At 39.5% G+C, this 22,546-nt stretch overlaps 1 protein-coding gene across 1 annotated transcript in view; it reads right to left on the bottom strand.

The window, feature by feature from the left end:
• Positions 1 to 22,546, bottom strand: part of LOC149463576 (cholesterol 7-desaturase nvd-like) — a 45,635-nt gene that overhangs the window by 6,835 nt on the left and 16,254 nt on the right. Inside the window, exons 2-4 of the mRNA XM_089675147.1 lie at positions 20,676 to 20,864; positions 19,304 to 19,482; positions 2,013 to 2,138 (exon numbers count right to left, since the gene is read on the bottom strand). Of these exons, the coding sequence (XP_089531273.1) occupies positions 2,013 to 2,138; positions 19,304 to 19,482; positions 20,676 to 20,864 (494 nt within the window). The remainder of the gene's footprint in view (positions 1 to 2,012; positions 2,139 to 19,303; positions 19,483 to 20,675; positions 20,865 to 22,546) is intronic.

Raw genomic sequence — 22,546 nt, 5'->3', positions numbered from 1 at the left:
CAAAAAAATAGCAGTGTTTGTATTCTTCTTTACAAACTTAAACATTCACTATATAAACTGAAAAATGTTTGAAGATTTTGCTTTCCTTTGAATCACTTAATGAATATTTAGTTGTATAAGCACTGTTTCTGAGAACTGCTGTACATCTGTGTTGCATGGAGTCAACCAACGTCTGGCCCCTGTGAACAGGTATTCCAGCCCAGGATGATTGGACTACATTCCACAGTTCTTCTCTATTTCTTGGTTTTGCCTCAGAAACTGCATTTTTTATGTCACCCCACAAGTTTTCTATTGGATTAAGATCCGGGGATTGGGCTGGCCACTCCATAATGTCAATCTTGTTGGTCTGGAACCAAGATGTTGCATGTTTACTGTTGTGTTTGGGGTCGTTGTCTTGTTGGAACACCCATTTCAAGGGCATTTCCTCTTCAGCATAAGGCAGCATGACCTCTTCAAGTATTCTGATGTATTCAAACTGATCCATGATCCCTGGTATGTGATAAATAGGCCCAACACCGTAGTATGAGAAACATCCCCATATCATGATGCTTGCACAACCATGCTTCACTGTCTTCACAGTGTACTGTGGCTTGAATTCAGTGTTTGGGGGTCGTCTGACAAACTGTCTCCGACCACTAGACCCAAAAAGAACAATCTTACTTTCATCAGTCCACAAAATGTTGCGCCATTTCTCTTTAGGCCAGTCAATGTGCTCTTTGGCAAATTGTAACCTCTTCAGCACGTCTTTTTTTCAACAGTGGGACTTTGCGGGGGCTTCTTGCAGATAGCTTGGCTTCACATAGGCGTCTAATTGTAACAGTACTCACAGGTAACTTTACACCTTCTTTGATCTTCCTGGAGCTGATTGTTGGCTGAGTCCTTGCCATTTTGGCTATTCTTCTATCCATTCGAATGGTAGTTTTTCGCTTTCTTCCACGTCTTTCAGGTTTTGGTTGCCATTTTAAAGCATTTGCGATCATTTTAGCTGAGCAGCCTATCATTTTCTGCACTTCTTTATATGTTTTCCCCTCTCCAATCAACTTTTTAATCAAGGTACGCTGTTCTGAACAATGTCTGGAATGACCCATTTTTCTCAGAATTGCAGAGAGAAATGCACTGTAACCAGCATGTACAACATTTGCTGCCTTCCTTCCTTAAAGGAAATTGCCACCTGTTTTTCAAAGAATGAATGACCTCACTAATAGAACTCCAGACTGTTATTATTTTGAACATGCCCCTTTCAATTAGTGATTCAATTACACAGAATCAGCAGCATGCATGTCATGACTGTTGGGTCTGTTGGATTTCTATTACTCTACTACACCTGCTAGTAAATTATTTGCCATGTAGAAATATCATTTCTACCAAAAACAGTGATTGATCAGGTTAGTGATGTCGGATTTATTTTGAACACAACTGTATATATTGTACATTCACATCAGTCCCTAACCCTCAAGGGGTGTACAATCTAAGGTAATTAGAAGCTGAACTCACAGTTGAGCTTGGATATTGTTCATTTGCTAACCCTTTAACCCTGGCATATCACTGACCTGGAAAAGGTATATCTTTAATCAGGAGTCAAGACCAGGTTAAAGTGACTATAAACACTCACCTTGTACCACAACCCATTCAGTTTTAAAATAGAAAGGAAAGGCAAAACATTTATAGATTGAAAATATTGTTTTTATCTTTTATAAGTGATCACATCCCCTCTGTTCACAGCTGCACAAGAACTGGGGAAGGAGAACCAGCAGCACACTGATCTTCCCAGTGAATGGCTGTGCAGGAGTGTGTCAGGATCTGATCATTGGAGGAAAGCAGAAAGTTCCCAGCACAGCCAGGGAACAGACCACGCTGTACTCCTGTTTAGTGTGGTAAGTTTATTGGAAAGCAAAGGGGCTGGCAGAAACACCAGGGATATCACAGGAGAGAACAGTGAGACTTTCATATAAGTACATGGCATAGCAGGTATATGAAATGTTGGGTTTACATATTCTTTAAAACAGTCTTACCTTCCATGTGTGCCTCAAAAATTCCCACATCTTCGACTTTGTGTATCGTAAGTCAATCCCACTCAGGATGCTCGGCTCATGCAGAAAATCAAGGTGAGCAATGTCCGCCGCATTCTCTGGTATTTCCTGTAATTGGTGAACAAAGGTGAAAACACTGCTCCTCCATACGGTACAGTAAGCATCGTCACATTAGGACAGGGCATAACATATGTTAAAGGCAGAATCGGCAGGTGAAAAAGCCTGAAAACTAATGCAGCCGCCACATTTAAGGACTGATAAGCTGAAATATTAAAATGTTTCGTTTTATACGCATATGAACAACAATCTAACACCTTAAACTGCATTTCTTTTGGGTAGATTTGTAACAAATAAAACCCACATCAGGTTTTGTGTGTCAAAAATGCAAATTGGTTAAATACTTGTGAGCCACTAGAAGTTTTCTTACTTATAGAGCAATTAATTCCGTGTATAAAAATAGTTATAAATAATGAATAAAGTGAACCACTAATAAATTAATTACGTGCTTAATTAGATATTAGATCGCCAGGTACTTATTACACCCTCTCCAGGTGTATAGATGTTAACTTTATATATCAATATTGTACCGCGCTCCAATCTATACAACTATAAGTGCTCTGATAAATTATAAATGACTGAAGTGTATCACCAATAATTCAATAATATTCTAAATCCATAATACTTGAATCCATAATTGATATAAATCCATAATACTTGAATCCATAATTGATATAAATGTATAAATAAATTAAATTAATATTTTTAAATAAGTGCATAAAAAACTAAGTGCATTAAAAAACTAATAAAAAGTGAAAATATATAAATGAAAAAGTGAAAATATAAAAAATGAAATAAACTGAAAAAAATGAAAAAATTGGAATGACAGTTCAGTTCATACGAATTGAGATGGTAATGTAGTTCAATCTAGTCTGCGTAGTAGGTCAGTGTTCATGGCATGAACCTCTCTCTCCTTCCTCCTCTCCTTTCTCCTCAATACAGCTTTTCTCAATAAGAACTTTCTCCTCTAGCTGCTTGACTTATTCCTCCATAGCCGATACATACAGAGAAGGGAAAAAGAAACAGTGTCTTATCCTGGGTAACAAATGTTTATTGAGCTTCTGATCTCCCACTCACATGGTATCAGTAAAAGTAGCGCTTTGTATACAATGTATCCAAATCCTCCTGCAAACAGCCCTGCAGGTGTGTGTGTGTTCACTCGATATACTCGCCGTTCCTCTGTGGATGCGTGATGACGTCACCGCCCCTCCCCTACGCGTTACGCTACAGGGACTCGTAGCTTCCTCTGGGGGATGTAGTTTTACATGTCATCCTGCACTGAGGTTATATATATCCTACCGGCGCCATTTTTGCTGTGATTTATACGTTCTTAATACCCCCTCCATATTTTAGGAGTCCAAATGATGTCTTAATGTTAACACTATTATATATATACGTAGTGCGCCTCATCATCCTCCGGCTGCATATTGAATGCTTCCACACACACCCTTCACAATTAGGATTGTAGTCTCATACTTTTTGTACTATTACATCGCCATAAAGATAATCATAATCATTTCTATATTATCCACAATTTACATACTGTATCTCCATATTAAACATTTAAATTCCTTTATATACATTTTTAATAAAAGATTAAAATAAAAATATAAGTTTAGCAATAACTAATTTATTTAAAATTGCTAAAAAATAAATAAATGGAAAATAAAAAATAAATAAAAATAAAAAAAATATAAAATAAAAAAATACAAATAAAAAATACAAATAAAAAATAAAAAATAAAAAGAATAAAAATAAAATTAAAATAAAAATCCAAATGAAAATAAATAAATAAATAAAAATAAATAAATATAAAAATAAAAATAAAGTAAAAATAAAAATTAAAATAAAAATTAAAAAATAAACCTATTACTTACGGTAAATGTTTAAAAATTCAAACATTCAAATATTAAATGTTGTATTATAAGTGCTTGTAGCACCAACACTACCTTAAAATTGTTTTTATATGCTAATCTTTAATTAACGTCTTTAACATTAATACATCTGTATTACCCCAATAATATTCTACTCTATATAAGAAATATATTCTTATGCTCCTTAATACATAATAATATCAATCACTCAGGAAACAAGCTAGATCAAATTCCTTATTTAGTCCCAACGGATGCAAACAATTCATTTGGTAAATCCACTGGGATTCTTTCTTACTAATTTCTCTGATAAGATTATCCCCTCTCCAGTGTGCCTTATGTTTTTCTATTCCCCAAAATTCTAATCCTTCTGTTTTCTGACCACGATATAATTTAAAATGTAATGATACATTGTGATATTTATATCCTTTTGAAATATTTCTAACATGCTCCTTTATTCTCTCTTTTAGCATGCGTTTTGTTCTTCCTATGTAGATTTTATTGCACGGACATTTTAGTGCATATATTACCCCCTTGGTGTCACATGATATAAATTGATTTATCTTGAATATTTTTCCACTTATTGAATTAGTGAAATGCAGTCTATTTCTGGGATTATTCTTTGTTCTAGTACAACCATAGCATCTTCCACATTTATAAAAACCAATTCCCTGAAAGAACGAAAGTAAGTTTTGTTTAGGGGGATCTAATATGTTCTTTACTACCTTGTCTCTAATGTTGGGAGCTTTTTTATAGATGAATCTTGGGTTATCCGGAATGTTATCTTTCAGATCTTTATCCAGTTTTAATATATCCCAATATTTTTTAATTATTTTTTGCACATCTTTATATTGCTTATTATAAGGCATTATGATAGTCATGGCATTGTCCATATTATTATTCTGACTTTTTGTTAGTAATTTGCTTCTATCTAGTGCACCTACCCTATCCCTTTCTTCACCTATATACTCTTTTTTGTACCCTTTATTGATGAATCTCTTTACAAGGATGTCACTCTGTTCCTGATAATCTATATCATGTGTACAATTGCGTCTCAGTCTTGTGAACTGCCCTCTAGGTATGTTCTTTATCCATGCCTTATGATGGCAACTATGGGTGGGTATATATGAATTTCTATCTGTGTTTTTAAAGTAATTTTTTGTATAGATAGATGATCCTTTTACTAGCCATATATCTAAAAAATTAATTATTGTATCGCTGCTATTCCAGCCGAGTGTTATGTTGTTATGGTTCTTATTTAATTCTGTATAGAATTGCTCTAGTGATATATCATCTCCTCTGGGATATATTAAAACTGGATAAAGATCTGAAAGATAACATTCCGGATAACCCAAGATTCATCTATAAAAAAGCTCCCAACATTAGAGACAAGGTAGTAAAGAACATATTAGATCCCCCTAAACAAAACTTACTTTCGTTCTTTCAGGGAATTGGTTTTTATAAATGTGGAAGATGCTATGGTTGTACTAGAACAAAGAATAATCCCAGAAATAGACTGCATTTCACTAATTCAATAAGTGGAAAAATATTCAAGATAAAGCAATTTATATCATGTGACACCAAGGGGGTAATATATGCACTAAAATGTCCGTGCAATAAAATCTACATAGGAAGAACAAAACGCATGCTAAAAGAAAGAATAAAGGAGCATGTTAGAAATATTTCAAAAGGATATAAATATCACAATGTATCATTACATTTTAAATTATATCGTGGTCAGAAAACAGAAGGATTAGAATTTTGGGGAATAGAAAAACATAAGGCACACTGGAGAGGGGATAATCTTATCAGAGAAATTAGTAAGAAAGAATCCCAGTGGATTTACCAAATGAATTCTTTGCATCCGTTGGGACTAAATAAGGAATTTGATCTAGCTTGTTTCCTGAGTGATTATTGATATTATTATGTATTAAGGAGCATAAGAATATATTTCTTATATAGAGTAGAATATTATTGGGGTAATACAGATGTATTAATGTTAAAGACGTTAATTAAAGATTAGCATATAAAAACAATTTTAAGGTAGTGTTGGTGCTACAAGCACTTATAATACAACATTTAATATTTGAATGTTTGAATTTTTAAACATTTAAGTAATAGGTTTATTTTTTAATTTTTATTTTTATTTTTACTTTATTTTTATATTTATTTTTATTTATTTTTTATTTTCATTTTTATTTGGATTTTTATTTTAATTTTAATTGTATTTTATTTTTATTCTTATTCTTATTTTTTATTTATTTTTTATTTTTTATTTTTATTTGTATTTTTATTTTTTTATTTTATATTTTTTTATTATTTTTATTTTTAATTTTTTATTTTTATTTTTATTTTTTATTTTCCATCTATTTTTATTATTTTTTAGCAATTTTAAATAAATTAGTTATTGCTAAACTTATATTTTTATTTTAATCTTTTATTAAAAATGTATATAAAGGAATTTAAATGTTTAATATGGAGATACAGTATGTAAATTGTGGATAATATAGAAATGATTATGATTATCTTTATGGCGATGTAATAGTACAAAAAGTATGAGACTACAATCCTAATTGTGAAGGGTGTGTGTGGAAGCATTCAATATGCAGCCGGAGGATGATGAGGCGCACTACGTATATATATAATAGTGTTAACATTAAGACATCATTTGGACTCCTAAAATATGGAGGGGGTATTAAGAACGTATAAATCACAGCAAAAATGGCGCCGGTAGGATATATATAACCTCAGTGCAGGATGACATGTAAAACTACATCCCCCAGAGGAAGCTACGAGTCCCTGTAGCGTAACGCGTAGGGGAGGGGCGGTGACGTCATCACGCATCCACAGAGGAACGGCGAGTATATCGAGTGAACACACACACACCTGCAGGGCTGTTTGCAGGAGGATTTGGATACATTGTATACAAAGCGCTACTTTTACTGATACCATGTGAGTGGGAGATCAGAAGCTCAATAAACATTTGTTACCCAGGATAAGACACTGTTTCTTTTTCCCTTCTCTGTATGTATCGGCTATGGAGGAATAAGTCAAGCAGCTAGAGGAGAAAGTTCTTATTGAGAAAAGCTGTATTGAGGAGAAAGGAGAGGAGGAAGGAGAGAGAGGTTCATGCCATGAACACTGACCTACTACGCAGACTAGATTGAACTACATTACCATCTCAATTCGTATGAACTGAACTGTCATTCCAATTTTTTCATTTTTTTCAGTTTATTTCATTTTTTATATTTTCACTTTTTCATTTATATATTTTCACTTTTTATTAGTTTTTTAATGCACTTAGTTTTTTATGCACTTATTTAAAAATATTAATTTAATTTATTTATACATTTATATCAATTATGGATTCAAGTATTATGGATTTATATCAATTATGGATTCAAGTATTATGGATTTAGAATATTATTGAATTATTGGTGATACACTTCAGTCATTTATAATTTATCAGAGCACTTATAGTTGTATAGATTGGAGCGCGGTACAATATTGATATATAAGGTTTTGTGTGTCCGCACCTCAGATTCACCCTTTATTTGTTCTAGAGACCATTTTCACCACAATGGAAGGTGATGGAAAAATCTAACATTTTAGATTTGTCACCTGGGGAAAAAAAAAAAAAAAAAAAAACTTGCAATCAGGACCCCCAGTTCCAGCAACAACCAAGACAGGAATTTCCTCTCACTTTGGAGGGTTTCCCACATTTCCCTACAGTAGATATTCCTCTCTCTACAACCAAAAAAAAAAAAAAACAAAAAAACAAAAAACATGCACACTAACTTTTTCACATACAGTAAAAACATGCAATGTTTGCTGATTTTTGGAAAGCACAAGCAAGCCATTTTACCAGTTTTTCTGCTCATTATGTTGATAGGTAAGTGGATAATTGTGGACATCTCTCCAGGGGAACTCATTCTTAATACACTATTAAATCACTGAACTAAAACCAGTATGCAGGAAATTGTGTATATTGGTTCCAGGTCGGTCATTAAAAACAAAGGATGGCAGTAGCAACATCTGTATTTCTATTCTGAAATGTTCCTTTTGAGGCTTGCTGTTTGGAGGTTAGAAGGAACAAGACTGGTTAGGAAGGCTGGTGTAGGACGCATGGAGAAATGCTCTATACCAGGGTTTCTCAAACAAGGTTCCATGGAATCCAAGGGTTCCTTCAGGAGGTTGCTGGGGATTCCCTGAGCAATTTATGCACCACTGATCTTTTTAGCTATCTGTAAGGGGGTAATTCTTGTCAATGACCACAAAACTAAGGAGTATTTGTCCCACTGACCATCACACTAATGTATCATGAGTTGTAGACAGAGCAACCCTTGAAATAACTTTCCAGTTACTGTTGAAAGGGATGGCAAAGGCTGCTCTATAATGTACACTACAAGCCAGACTCATGGAAATAAGGGACTTGCAAAAGGATTTCAGCAAAGACTGGTTGGCCAGTCTCCACCTTACACAACTATGTAGGTTGTGTCCAAAGCAAACTCTGTAAGATTAAGGCTACTTTCACACTGATCCACCGCAAAAACACAAGCGTTTTTACTGCATTTCTTTTTTAAAGGACACGTGACTTAAAACTGCACCAAAATGCTTCTCAGACATTTTTCAGGTGTTTTCTATTGATTTCAATGGGAGCAGACGATCTTGGGGCATATAAAAAAAAAAAAAAAATTAACTCCCCAAACATACCCCAAAGATGCTGCAAGCAGGAGTTTTTACAACGCACGTGCAACACCTCAGTGTGAAAACACATACATTCACATACATAGGGAAGCGGATTGCTTGAGCTTTTCAGGTGTTTTTTTTAATGCAAATTCTTTAAAAAAAAAATAAAAAATAGGGCCCTCCTCACATCACACCAAGCAGGAAAAACAAGACTGCTCACATATTGCTCACACATTCATACAGAAAGCATTCTTGCTGGTACATAGCAAGTGACAGGTCCTTCAATTTGCCCCACAGACTTCTTCATTCTGTAGCAAAATGAACAGCACTACACAGCTCATTGGAGAAGGGAAGTTTTAATGGAAGAATCGATTTGGTCACGGTAGAAGCCATAGTGCATGTTTTAAAAGGACAAACCCTAACCAAGCACATGTTTTAAGGCCTTGTTTCTTTTTACAGTTGTATTAGTATATAAAAAGCAGTTCTTCACAAAAAATTTAAAAAGTCACAAAAGCTCCTAGATTGCAACTGCCGTAATGTTGCACCAATCAGATTTTCCCTTTAACCACTTGCCATCCGCCCAATAGCAGAAGTACTGCTACAGGGTGGCACGGCTGCGCAAAACCATATAATATTATACACACACATTGTATGTATATATACATATACAGTCATGGCCGAAATTGTTGGCACCCTTGATATTTTTCCTGAAAATCAAGTATTTCACACAAAAAAGGTATTGCATTAACACATGTTTTGCTATACACATGTTTATTCCCTTTGTATGTATTGGAACAAATATAAAACAGAGGCAGAAAAGCAAATATGACATAATGTCACACAAAACCCCAAAAATGGGCTGGACAAAAGTATTGGCACCCTTAACTTAATATTTGGTTGCACACCCTTTGGAAAACATAACTGAAATCAGTCGCTTCCTATAACCATCAATAAGCTTCTGACACCTCTCACCCGGAATTTTGGACCACTCTTCCTTTGCAAACAGCTCCAGGTCTCTCTTATTGGAAGGACACCTTTTCCCAACAGCAATTTTAAGATCTCTCCACAGGTGTTCAATGGGATTTAGATCTGGGCTCATTGCTGGCCACTTCAGAACTCTCCAGCGCTTCTTTGCCATCCATTTCTGAGTGCTTTTTGACGTATGTTTGGGGTCATTGTCCTGCTGGAAGACCCAGGATCTTGGACGCAAACCCAGCTTTCTGACACTGGGCCCTACAGTGCGACCCAAAATCCTTTGGTAATCCTCAGATTTCATGATGCCTTGCACACAGTCAAGGCACCCAGTGCCAGAGGCAGCAAAACAACCCCAAAACATCATTGAACCTCCACCATATTTTACCGTAGGTACTGTGTTTTGTTCTTTGTAGGCCTCATTCCGTTTTCGGTAAACAGTAGAATGATGTGCTTTACCGAAAAGCTCTATCTTGGTCTCATCTGTCCACAAGACGTTTTCCCAGAAGGCTTTTGGCTTACTCAAGTACATTTTGGCAAACTGTAGTCTTGCTTTTTTATGTCTCTGTGTCAGCAGTGGGGTCCTCCTGGGTCTCCTGCCATAGCGTTTCATTTCATTTAAATGTCGACGGATAGTTCGCGCTGACACTGATGCTCCCTGAGCCTGCAGGACAGCTTGAATGTCTTTGGAACATGTTTGGGGCTGCTTATCCACCATCCGGACTATTCTGCGTTGCAATCTTTCATCAATTTTCCTCATCCGTCCACGACCAGGGAGATTAGCTACAGTGCCATGGGTTGCAAACTTCTTGATAATGTTGCGCACTGTGGACAAAGGCAAATCTAGTTCTCTGGAGATGGACTTGTAACCTTGAGATTGTTGATATTTTGCCACAATTTTGGTTCTCAGGTCCTCAGACAGTTCTCGTCTCCTCTTTCTGTTGTCCATGCTTAGTGTGGCACAGACAGACACACAATGCAAAGGTTAAGTGAACGTCTCTCCTTTTTATCTGCTTTCAGGTGTGATTTCTATATTGCCCACACCTGTTACTTGCCCCAGGTGAGTTTACAGGAGCATCACATGCTTGTAACATTCTTATTTATCCGCAGTTGTGAAAGGGTGCCAATACTTTTGTCCAGCCCATTTTTGGAGGTTTGTGTGACATTATGTCGAATTTGCTTTCTTTCCTCCCTTTTTTTGTTTTGTCCCAATACACACAAAGGGAATAAACATGTGTATAGCAAAACATGTGTTAATGCAATACGTTTCGTGAGAAATACATGATTTCCTGGAGAAATATCAAGGGTGCCAACAATTTCGGCCATGATTGTATACACATACATATACACACACACACACACACATACACACACACGTGATTTGCATTTCTGGGTAGGGGGCAGCCCTGCTCATGCTACTAATGGCAGCTGGGGATGTCAATCACAGAATCCCGGCTGGCACTCTGCGATCAACGGCAAAGCCGGCGGGAGAGGTGTGTAACAAAACAGATCTCTTGTCAGCATAGACATGCTGCAGAGATACAAAGCAGCATGTCTCCCAAGTAAAACAGAACACAGCACACAATGTAAAGACACACAGCACACTAGTAACCCTTTGATCGCCCAGATGTTATCCCTTTCCTGCCCAGTTTCATTAGTACAGTGTTAGTGCTTTTTATTAGCATTGATCACTGTATTCGTGTCATTGGTGATGTCAGTGGCAGTCCCGCTATAAGTCGCTGATCATCGCCATTACTAGTATACAAAAATAAAAGATTCCAGTATATATACCGCCAGTTGTAGACGCTATAACTTTCAAGTAAACAAAATATACCCTTATTGGCATTTTTTTTTCTTAGCAAAGACATGTAGAATACATTCTGATTTTTGTTTTACAGCACATGCGGTGGCCATCTTGTCTGTCACTTCTCCTTCAGCAGCCTCAGTAGCTGTGTAGACAGAGTGGTGGATGGCTGGAGACATGGACTGATCCAGATGGTTTTCCTCCTCCAGCGGTGTCAGGGCTCCCAGCAGACCATGCGACATTTATAAACCTTGCGGCCATCAAAGCAAGTAAGTCCTCCTTGATGACTAAAGTAGACACCCTTGCACTGGAATGCAGGCCGAATCGGCAGGACTTTGATAAGTACCAGGGCTGCCTCACCGCTGCAGAGATCCATATATCTGAAGTGGACACAGCGGCCTCCACTGCCCAGACACTGACTGGCCTCCAGCATAAAGTTAAGCTCCTCATGGCCTGCTTAGAGGATGCGGAAAATCTCCTTAAGAGAAATAATGTCCAGGTAGTAGGGCTCCCAGAGGGTGCAGAAGGCTCCAATTTGGTGGTGTTTGCAGAGGCTTTCTTCAAGCAACTCCTGGGTCTACATCCCCAGTATATGTGGTGGAAGGGGCCCACAGAGTCACCACTGGGCCCAGTCTGGCTGGGTCAGTGCCACGACCTTTCATGGTCTGCTTGCTCAACTATAGGGATTCAGATTTGATACTAGCAGAGGCCTCCAAACATCAGGGGTTGCACATGAGAATGCAGTGATTCATCTCTACCTCAATTTTTTTCCTGATCTGCAAAGAAAATGGCTCATTCACAGAAGTTCACAGGAGACAGACCTACTCTACTGTATGATCTATCCCAGCCACCTCAAGGTCACCCATAATGGCTCTGCTAAGTTTTGAGTCTCTTCCCAAAATGGCTGATTGGCTGTACTCCATTGCTTGAGGGGTAGTAGAGTGGTTTGGAGCTCATGCACCTTAGAGCGGACATTCTCCTTGCAGTCAAATGGCAAGTCAACAAGCCCCTTTTAAAGTGTTTACAGTCCTCTTTGATTGCCCAAAATGGCTCTCCGGTCCTGAGGGATGCTATGCTACACTACAAAAGGTGTTCATCTTCAGATTGCACCAACCCCCCAGTTTTGTTTTGCCTTCTCGCAGGTACCCTTTTTTGTTTATTTGAAAGCAGATGAGCCACTGGATTACTCCGCTCTTGTTTCTTCCAGTTAAGGGACTAAGGTTTCTTAGGGACTACGGTTTGTGTGTTTTTGCCTATTTTTCGCTTTTTGTTATATCGGCAGCCGGAACTGATTTTCGGGTTGCAAAATAAAAATAAACGAGCGCTGGGTTAATAATGGTAAAATGGGTAGCTGCCAGCATAAAGAGGGAAACCTCTAGTAGCAATGTATGCGAGTATAAAATATGCAGCGGTAAAGGACAATGTGTATTCGCAAATGACATAATATATAAATGTGTATTTGCAAATGACAAATAATAAAATAAAACATAAAACAAAGCTTCAATGGCGTTTAACAACGCTGAAGAATATATAGAACAGTCTCATGCGTGAATCCTGGGAAGGTGCATATAGTGACAATTGTGATAAAGTCAATCAAGCCATATAGTATAAAACTCCGGGACTCCTGTGGCCGTGGAAAGTGGATATATAATGCACTAGCCAGATAGCGCAATCACTTGCACATTGTAATATATAAGACCTACTCCTAGGTGCTCAGGATCTGGAAACACTGCAAATGGATGAAGTCATCAGGGCAGAAGCAACCACCAGGTGTCATACATCCAGGAGGAGATTAACCAGTCTCCAGCAGTACAGGTCTCAGCCACCAGGGGGATCATGCACATATGTATACCACAGGTCAGGAAACACCTTCAAAAAAAGGGGGGGGGGGCTCGCAGGGACAAAGCAAGCCCAAGAGGAGAAAGGCTCCAATGGTGTAGTAATTTTATTACGCAAAAGGAAAATGACAAAGGAAAAAACATAACACATTAAAAATCCAAGATGGCCACGGCCGTCCATAAGGGCCGTGCGGTGTGCTAGTAATTGTTAGGGCCACCTCTCTAACGTGTTTCGTGTACACACACTTTGTCAAAGGGCCCCACTTTCCACAGCCGCAGGAGTCACGGAGTTTTACACTATATGGCTTAAATTGACTTTATCACAATTGTCACTATATGCACCTTCCCAGGATTCATGCATGAGACTGTTCTATATATTCTTCAGCGTTGTTAAACGCCATTGAAACTTTGTTTTATATGTTTATTTTATGATTTATGATTTTGGGGTTGCCTTCCCAGAGTCTCGCTCCGGCTGTTCAATCACCTCAACCGTTATTTTGCTGCCTAACCGGTGTGGTGTGACTCCATATTCGATATGTCCTAGTACTCTATACGGCTCTAGAGAAAGTTGCCACTTTTATGCCCTTAAAATAGTTTTGTTGAGGATTACTAACATCCTAGATTATGCATTGGACGCTTCCAATCCAGGCTAGATCGTAGAACTTGGAACATCAACAATGGGCGGATTCTACGGCCTTGGTAGGGTTATGGTGCTGGAAACATCCAGCAGAACAGGGTTACTCATCTTTCTCATGTACAGGCTTCCTCCTCCCTCATTGATTTGGCATTTGCCAATTCGACTTAGCTGCCCTTGATTACAAATGCCACTTTTTTTCAGGTGGGATCTCTGACCACACTCCCTTACAAATTGAATTGTCTATGGATTTGCATAAGAACTGTGGTATATGGCGGTTACACCTTGGCTGGGTGGCAGCCCACAATTACCCCTTGCCTTCATGAGTTCTGGGAGCTTACCGAGGGTACCGCTGCTCCGATTGTGTGGGATGCCTATAAAGGCTTCCAGAGGTGACCACAATCGGACAACCCAGGTCACTTCAGGATATGGAATGGAAATGCGCTCAAACGCATGCTGATTTGCCTTCTCCTGACTCAATGGTGGAGCTGCAAATGGCTAGGAGAGCGCTTCTTGTTCACTATCAAGACCCAACTCATTGTGTCTTCCAAAAGACGGCAGAAAACCTCTTTGAAAAAGGGGATACAAATGGGAAACTACTAGCGTTTACTTACTGTTGATAAACAATCCAATACGGTTAGTCCCTGTATCTACTCCTCTGATGGTACTTTGGTGAAAGACAGCAGGGCGGTTATGCAAGCATTTGTGGATTATTACTCTGCACTATATACTCCCATTCTCCCCTATGAGGAACATGTCCTCACTGATTTGCTGGACACCCTTCAGATCCCAGCACTGCCCATTTCAGTCAGCACCTCATTGGATGACCCCTTTACAAAGGAAGAGCTAGCAGCTGCTATTGGTTCCTTCCCTAGTAGTAAATCACCGGGTCCTGATGAGATTCCAGCTGAATGGTACAAACATTATTCGGAACTTCTGCAACTATACGGGCAGTGCTTGGAGACTGGAATTTTACTGTCCTTTTATGAAGCTCATGTAGTATTGCTAAGAAAACCTGATAAAGACCCTCTTATCTGCTCTTTGTATCGTCCGATAGCATTACTTAATATGTATTTTAAAATACTCACCAACACTATTTCCACCAGGCTAACCAATGTGCTAGATCATTTAATCTCCCTAGACCAGACTAGCTTTATGCCCTAGAAGGCTACGGATATTAACATTTATAGGGTGTAAACACACTCAACTTTTGCCCTGAGGTATCTACTGCGCCCTGTTTCCCGACCTGGAGAAGGCATTTGACTCCATATACTGTGTTTTGCAATGTATGGGCTTTGGTCCAGTGTTCCTTAAATGGATTTCATTACTGAATGAACATCCTGTGGCTGCCCTCTGCATTAATGGTCAGGTGTCTGATGCTTTTCCGGTATCCAGGGGCACCAGGCAAGGTTGCCCCCTTTCTCCGGGATTGTTTGCCCTCTTGATAGAGCTGCTAGCAATAGCATTACACTCTTCTCAGCTACACAGGATCAAAGTAGGTAGCCTCATAGAAACAACAGCCCTTTATGTGGATGCCATGGTCCTTTTTCTTAGTGACACTAGCCCATTGTTGCAGACAGCATTGTCTATTCTAAACAGTTTTTCAGTGGTCTCCAGCCTAAAAGTAAATTGGACCAAGTCAAATTCTGCCCCTACACTCCCACTCTGTATCTGGGCCATTGGACCCTCTGTTCCACTTCAATGGATTTCCAGGATGGGTTACTTGGGCATGGTGAATATGAACTCAGTGGCTGAGTATTTCCCTGAATGTTTCTCCTCTACTTACTCTCCTTAAAAACAAATTGGCTTTTACATCAATAGATGGTCTGCTGTCCTCTTTTGTGGCATAGAGGGACTCCTTGCTTAAATTGGCTATATTGCAACAGCTGTGGTGTGTGTGTGTGGGGAGGGGGGTGTTGGAGACTAGCAGTACCCAATTTTGCAACGGTTTTAGCCAGAAAATTAATTTTGCAAACCCCGCTGACCACTCCTGATGCCTCGAGTTTGGAATCCTGAGGCCCTAGGTCACCTGGTTTTATAGAGGCTCTAAATCCCCTATTGTCTTACCTTTGCTATGTGGTCAGTCATTAAAACATGGCAAGTGGCACTTGGGACTACCTTAACCGGCACTGATCTATGGTCGCTCCATACTCCATTATGGTGGAACCCAAAATTGACCAATTTCTTTGTCCACCCAGACCCAGTAGTGTGGACTAGGTATGGTGTGAAGACATTACAACATATTGTTAGTCAGGGCTTCCTGATGTCCTTTGACTTGAAAAGGCATTACTGGATATCCAACACGCATTTTTTTTTTTCAATTTAGATACATACTATTAAGGAAAGCCTTTTAGACTCAATTTGGATCTAGTCCGGTCATCCTTGAATCCAGTGATCGGGAATCCTTGGTCTGAGATGATTCATTGACAAAACCGCTGTCGACTATCTACAAGGACCTTTTCCTGGAAACCGCCAATTTGCTCAGTCCATGCAAGTCAGCCTGGGACGCTGTGGCTCTTGGTTTAGACTGGGATGATTAGGCTCCTTTCAGCAATCTGGTCTCCACTAGAGACCATCTGATACACGTTACATTTTGCACAGGGTATATATTACCCCAGCAAGGCTAGCTAGGATTTATAAGGATTTATAAGGGCCAGTCTTACTTATGCTGACTTATGCTGCTGCACCTGCAGCAGACTTCATGCATATTTTCTGGGAGTGCTCTAGCATTAAGCCCTTTTGGCAGGCAGTGCTAACTGGCATTACCTCAGTTCCTTCTATTTCCGTACCATCTTCAATAGAAGTCTGCTTATGGAGTCTAGTCGAGCCATTGGCCACCACTAAAGCAATCCGAACACTCCTTACTTTACTATTGTTTTATGTGAGGAAGTTAATTCTTTTGTCATGGAAGAAATCTTCTGTACCAACTCTAGCAGCGTGGAAATCCTTGGTGGATAAAGCAGTTCCATTTTATAAGGCTGCCTATCTCAGTGGGGGGCCTTTGCCAAGTTTGACAAGGTATGGGGTAGATGGACAGCTTCCTCAGACACCGTCTCTGATTAGGTTATGGTCTGAGCCCTGTATAAGTCACTGTGTTGAGTAAGACCATATTTGCTGGACGTGTCAGCTGACACTGCCTTGTCATTCATGATCTTCATTGTGTCAAACTGTTCTACCTTGTAAATGTATCCATGTATTCTGGGTTATTTTTATGATTTGCACATGGTTGTTAGAGTGGGCTGTATTGAGTGGGCTATTTTTCCGCATTCTTATTTTTGTAGGGAGGGATGGCGGGTCATGGGCTACCATTTTGTCTATGAATATTCTACTGTAGGCTACACTTCACCAGTCCTAGTATCTGTTCACTTTCTGGCTAACCTTAGCTGCGCATGTTTGGCAAGGGAATGTTTGTTGACTATTTTAAGGCATTTATCTTGTTTTTTGTAATACCGCTGTGGGCAGGTTTTTTGTTACTGTATTGATGGCTGTACCAACTATTAAAATTTAATACATTTTACAAAAAATATAAGTAGAATGTCTGTACTGTCCATGGCCATCAATGAGATTTCAATTCCCAAATTGCAGATGGCAGAAAAGAAATGCGTAATGCTCCACTCCAGACAAAGACATTTTATTTTGCAAAGCGCAGGAAGGATTAGCACCTCTGTTAAGTTTTGTTTTTGCCGTCTATTGAAGAGCTTTCAAACTGACAAGACAGTAGGCAGGGTTAGAACTTGACAATATTTTGATAGTGGTCAGAGCCTTCCTTTCTCAGTGACGGCCACTCCGGGACATCACAGGCAGAACTTAACCTGGCAAATTTTAACTATTCCACTATCCATAGCCTAAAATGACTGCTGGTTCGCACGGATGTGGTGCAGGATTTGCAGCAAATCATGTGTTTCCCAGACTGCATCACATTTGCACTCTGTTCATGCGAACCACTGCGGGTGTTAATGTTAACGCAATGACACCCTAAAAACAGTTCACAGAAAAGTGACAAAAAAGGTGCATGCACCTCATACAGGTGCGGTGTGATTTGAGCCATAGAAATTGAATGGGCTCAAATCACACTCCCAAAAAAAAAAAATTGCATGTGATTTGAACAGGAATGCTGTGCAATTGCTGTCTGAATCACATGCAGTTTCTTCTACAACACCACGTACTTGCCTGCTCAGTGTTCTATTAAATGCACACTGAGCTGTGCATTTGCAGCTCACTATGCATTCCCGGCACACTCCCGATTGTACCAGAATGGATTCCCGTGTGCATGTGCAGGATAAAGTCAACCAGCCACCGACCAATCAAGATGCTGAAAACTTAGCACACGAAAATAGCTGGGGAGGAGATGACAGCAGCCCGCGAGGAGTGAGGTGGTATTTCTTTCAGTATAGTTCCACTTTTTTCCATGAATTACTTATGTGCATTTTTTAATAAAATTTCCTCCTCCAAGTTTACTTTTCAGGCTGTTCCCCAGGAGTGCTGATACTTCCGTTTATGTATGATCTGTTTTAGGTCTGCCCACTGTGGCCCTGGGACCTAAGGAGTCCCCTGTATGTGCGCCTCTTACATAGTCTAACATAATTAGTCTGGCTGAAAAAAAGCCCATCTAATTCCTGTCCTGTACTAAAACTCAGCACAAGAGGGACACACAGCAAATGCCACCTAATCACCATTGTAGCAGTAGAGAGGTGTGCCGTTCACAGTTGTAGTACAGGGCAGGAGCTGTCTACCCCATGAGGAGTAGCCAGAAAAGGCATCTATAGGCCCACTTCTCCCTACACTCTGGCAGCCCTGTAGCCAGGAGCTGCAGTGACATTACCCAACCCAGGCTTAGTGCTGCTAGCCAAGTGAACACAGGTGGGCATATACCCCACATGGGACATTTTATTACTGCTGCCAGCGGAACCAGATCACCAAGGGGGTACACGCACCTTTAAAGTACTGACCTTTTCCAGGCACTGAAAACTGAATGTACCTTAGGCCTCTACCTGCTCATAAAGAGGAAGGAACTACAGTGCAAAGATAGAGAAGTCTCCCACCATCAAGGCTGGAGGAGGTGCTTGTGCTGTCCTAGATGATTTGGGAAACAGCAATTATAGAATGTACATTGGAAGGCAGTGGTGGCTGCAAGTAAAAAAAAAAAAAAAAACAACTCCTGTAGCATGGCCCACAATGGGTTGTAGTGCTATTGGGAAGATGTTCCGCTGTAAATCAAAAATCTTACTAGCGGTGGGAGAGGCATCACTGAATCAACTGCGACCCAAAACATACAAACATTTCTAAGCAGATTTCAAGCCATTTCCCATAAATTCAGCTTTCAAAAGCATAAGCAACACGAGTGAAAATGCACACGATAGCTACATATTCATCAAATATAGCTTAGCTACAATGGTCCCAATTCTTACCTCTATGTGTGCATTAACATAGTGCTCGGTGCGCCCCCTGTACACCCATTTCTTACTGGTGATTTCCTCCTGTTCAGGGATGGTCCAAGTGGGCTCAATATGGTCACAGTGATACCATGCAAACACCATTCCATTTATCTCACAGCTTGCCCATGTCTTAATCTTCGCAAACTCTGGCACTGAAAACGCATACAAACTTTGTTAAGTACAGCAAATTACAGAAAATATTTTAAAAAGGCATGTGAACCTTAGGAGTCACCTGTCCTAACCACTGAAAGTAAATCCCAATCTAGGTATGGGGAGAAGGGACACATCCCACTCTTCTCCCACAAAGCACACGTCTAATACTTGATCACCAAGTCATAATCAACATTAGGTGACTTGTGAGGCATAGGGTATGCCAATGCAAATACAATCAGAAAGTCAATGCTGCACCTTGGGGGTTATTTACAATGTTAGCGTTGGTTCATATGTGTTCCTAGTAAACTTCTGCTTTTAATCTACTTGAAGCATGCTGTAGTTTTAGAAACATAGCATTACCTTTGTAAATGAGAGGGTATTTGTCTCACTTCCATCACATACAAAAAAATAAGGTTTCTTCCTCATTTTAATATAGCGGGCAGAGCCAAGAAAACATTCCTTTATGCTCTATCCTTGTAGCCAAATGTACATCCAGAACAGCTGGATTACAGTAGATATCCATCCTATTATCGAGCTATTTATTCCAAACTGCATACAGTGGTTTCAGACCAGAGCAGCATGGCTTATGAATGGGTGAATTCTATGGAACTATCCATCCTTTGGTGAGATGGGATAACATTAATTGCTTATGAGATTTTAGAGTTTGGGTTTGCACACATTTTACCTGAGAAAATATTTGAAATTATGTTCAGCTGTCCCGTTATTTGCAAACCCAACACTACACAGCCAGAATGGCATCTCCATGTTAAGCTGGCCATAGATGGATTGAAATTTGCCCAGTTCAGCAGGGACTGGTAGAATTTCAATCCATCTATGGCCACTCTAGCTCGACAGAAATCGATCCAATGATAAGACTTCTGTCGAATGGGAAATTGCAAAAATTTTCATTTGATCAGTGTATACTGACAGCAGGTGTCCTCAATGCCAGAATACAATAACACAGCAGGAGGATTCTTCTAGCAGACTAGCAGCACTAATGTCAAAGAGTGACTGACCTACAGGAGATATTGTGCATCCACACCAAGTTTTTAGACTTCAGACATGTACTCTGGCAGATTTGTCTTAAATTTTTTTTTTTTGTAATTCAAATATAAATCAACCAAAAGGGCATTTTGTTATATTTGCCTCGAGTTCCTCTTTACATGTCTGGATGTTTAAGATGCTTCTGTACCTTTTTCAGCATATGGTATCTTGGTGCACTTTCCATCTTTTCCACGGAACTGCCAGCCGTGAAATGGGCACTCTATGCAATCTCCGACTACTCTGCCTCCCACGGCAAGATTGGCACCAAGATGAGGGCAGTAGGCATCTACAACATACACCTTGCCACATGCAGTTCGGTACACTGCCACTTGCTCACCTGCAAGACAAAGAAACAAGCAATCAATCATAGCACAATAGTCAAAATGAAACCTGAAAAGACATTTTAGAGCTCACCGCAAGATCAGATACTCCACAAATGACAATCATTTTATTAAAATAGTCAAACTGACAATATATAGCAGCTAGTATCACTAATGGCAAGTGAAATTAACTGCATAACTGCTTGGTTGAAGCCTTTTAACATGAAAATACTCATTTTTAAAGCAATGTTATGGAGAATTGTAATGCCAAAGATACAATTTCGATCTTAAACCACAGATTTGTATTTTTGCCAATATTGATACATGAAAAGCATAAGATTGTTTGGAAGCAGACAGTGGATATCATTACCACTGGATATATTATCCCTCCTGGTATTTGGACTTAACATGATTGTAAAGTTTTGTTTTTTATTTTGAGTTGGATTTAAAAAAAAACAAAAACAAAAAAAAAACCAAAAACCACACTCACCTGTGTGGCTGCAGCACCAATTCGATGCTACAGCGGTCCCCAGATATATCCACTGATCTCCTGGTTTTCAGTCTTCACTGAGTAGAGAGCAGGGACTGCCAGTCAATTGCTCTCTGATCTGCCCCTCCAGCGCTAACTGGACAGTCAGGCTGTGGAAGGGGCAGGAAAGGCTAGCTCAGTGGCATGCTGGGAGGCTGAGCCAGCTGCCGGTCAGGCATCTGGATGGATCCCGACAATGTCTGGATCCCTGCAGAGCCTGGAACAGCTTTGTGATGTCAGCCAGCAGCAGGCTTTAGGCTGCTTTCAGGTGAATCTGGGTCATAGGAGTGCAGAAATAAGCGCACACCTGTGACCTACATGAAAAGTATGGCCAAACAAGTTTTGACCATACTTCTATTTTAAAATTTTATACTTACCTGCTCTGCAATGGTACTACAGAGCGGCCCCTTACCTATTCTGGGTTTCCCTGTCTACGCTTTTCACGCCTCTCCTGCGCCCCAAAAGCAAGCCGTGTGCATGGGTGCAGTCCTGACCCAGGCTGTGTCCACAGACAACGCAGGTCAGATTCACCCCAACCTGTGACTTGACAGAAGAAAAAACCGGCACAGTGATGGGCTTATCTGTTACCATGCTTTGCGTCAGCAAATGACTTGATTGGCAACTTGTGCAGCTTCTTCTTCACACTTCAGTTCTGCTGAACAGGGACTGCAAAAGGTTTTAGGGCAAATCCAGGTACTTGCACTGCTTGCATTTAAAATATACATTTAATGAACACAAAGCAGCATAAATGGTTGTCTTTGTCTTAATGTGCTTACCGTTCAATATTAAGTGTTGACACCCATTTTGTGTCTTATTTCAACCATTTATTAATTATTTATAATTTTATCTCATATTGAGAGTTTTTTTGCATTCCGTCTTTATTATTGTTTTACGGCACATTCAGAAAACGAACTAAAATATATCAAACAATATGATACAAAAGAAAGAAAACATACTTCAACTTAGGCATTCTAAGTATACAGGAGATCCTTGGAGTAGGGGTAGTCCTACAAAGATGTGTGATCACATGTGGAGAACATATTCAAACAGTTGCGTAAGACCATGACACAGACTATAAAATGGGAATTGACCTGAGCCAGAGACCCAAGGGTTTAAGGAATGATGTAAGGCGGCCCAAGTTCAGAAGAGATTTTTATTCTTATTTCATTA

The sequence above is a fragment of the Staurois parvus genome, unplaced genomic scaffold, assembly GCF_062004578.1.
Source record: "Staurois parvus isolate SC_StPar_1 unplaced genomic scaffold, SC_StPar_1.0 ptg000154l, whole genome shotgun sequence".
In the NCBI taxonomy this organism is placed as follows: Eukaryota; Metazoa; Chordata; class Amphibia; order Anura; family Ranidae; genus Staurois; species Staurois parvus.
This window is presented reverse-complemented; position numbering and strand designations above follow the sequence as displayed.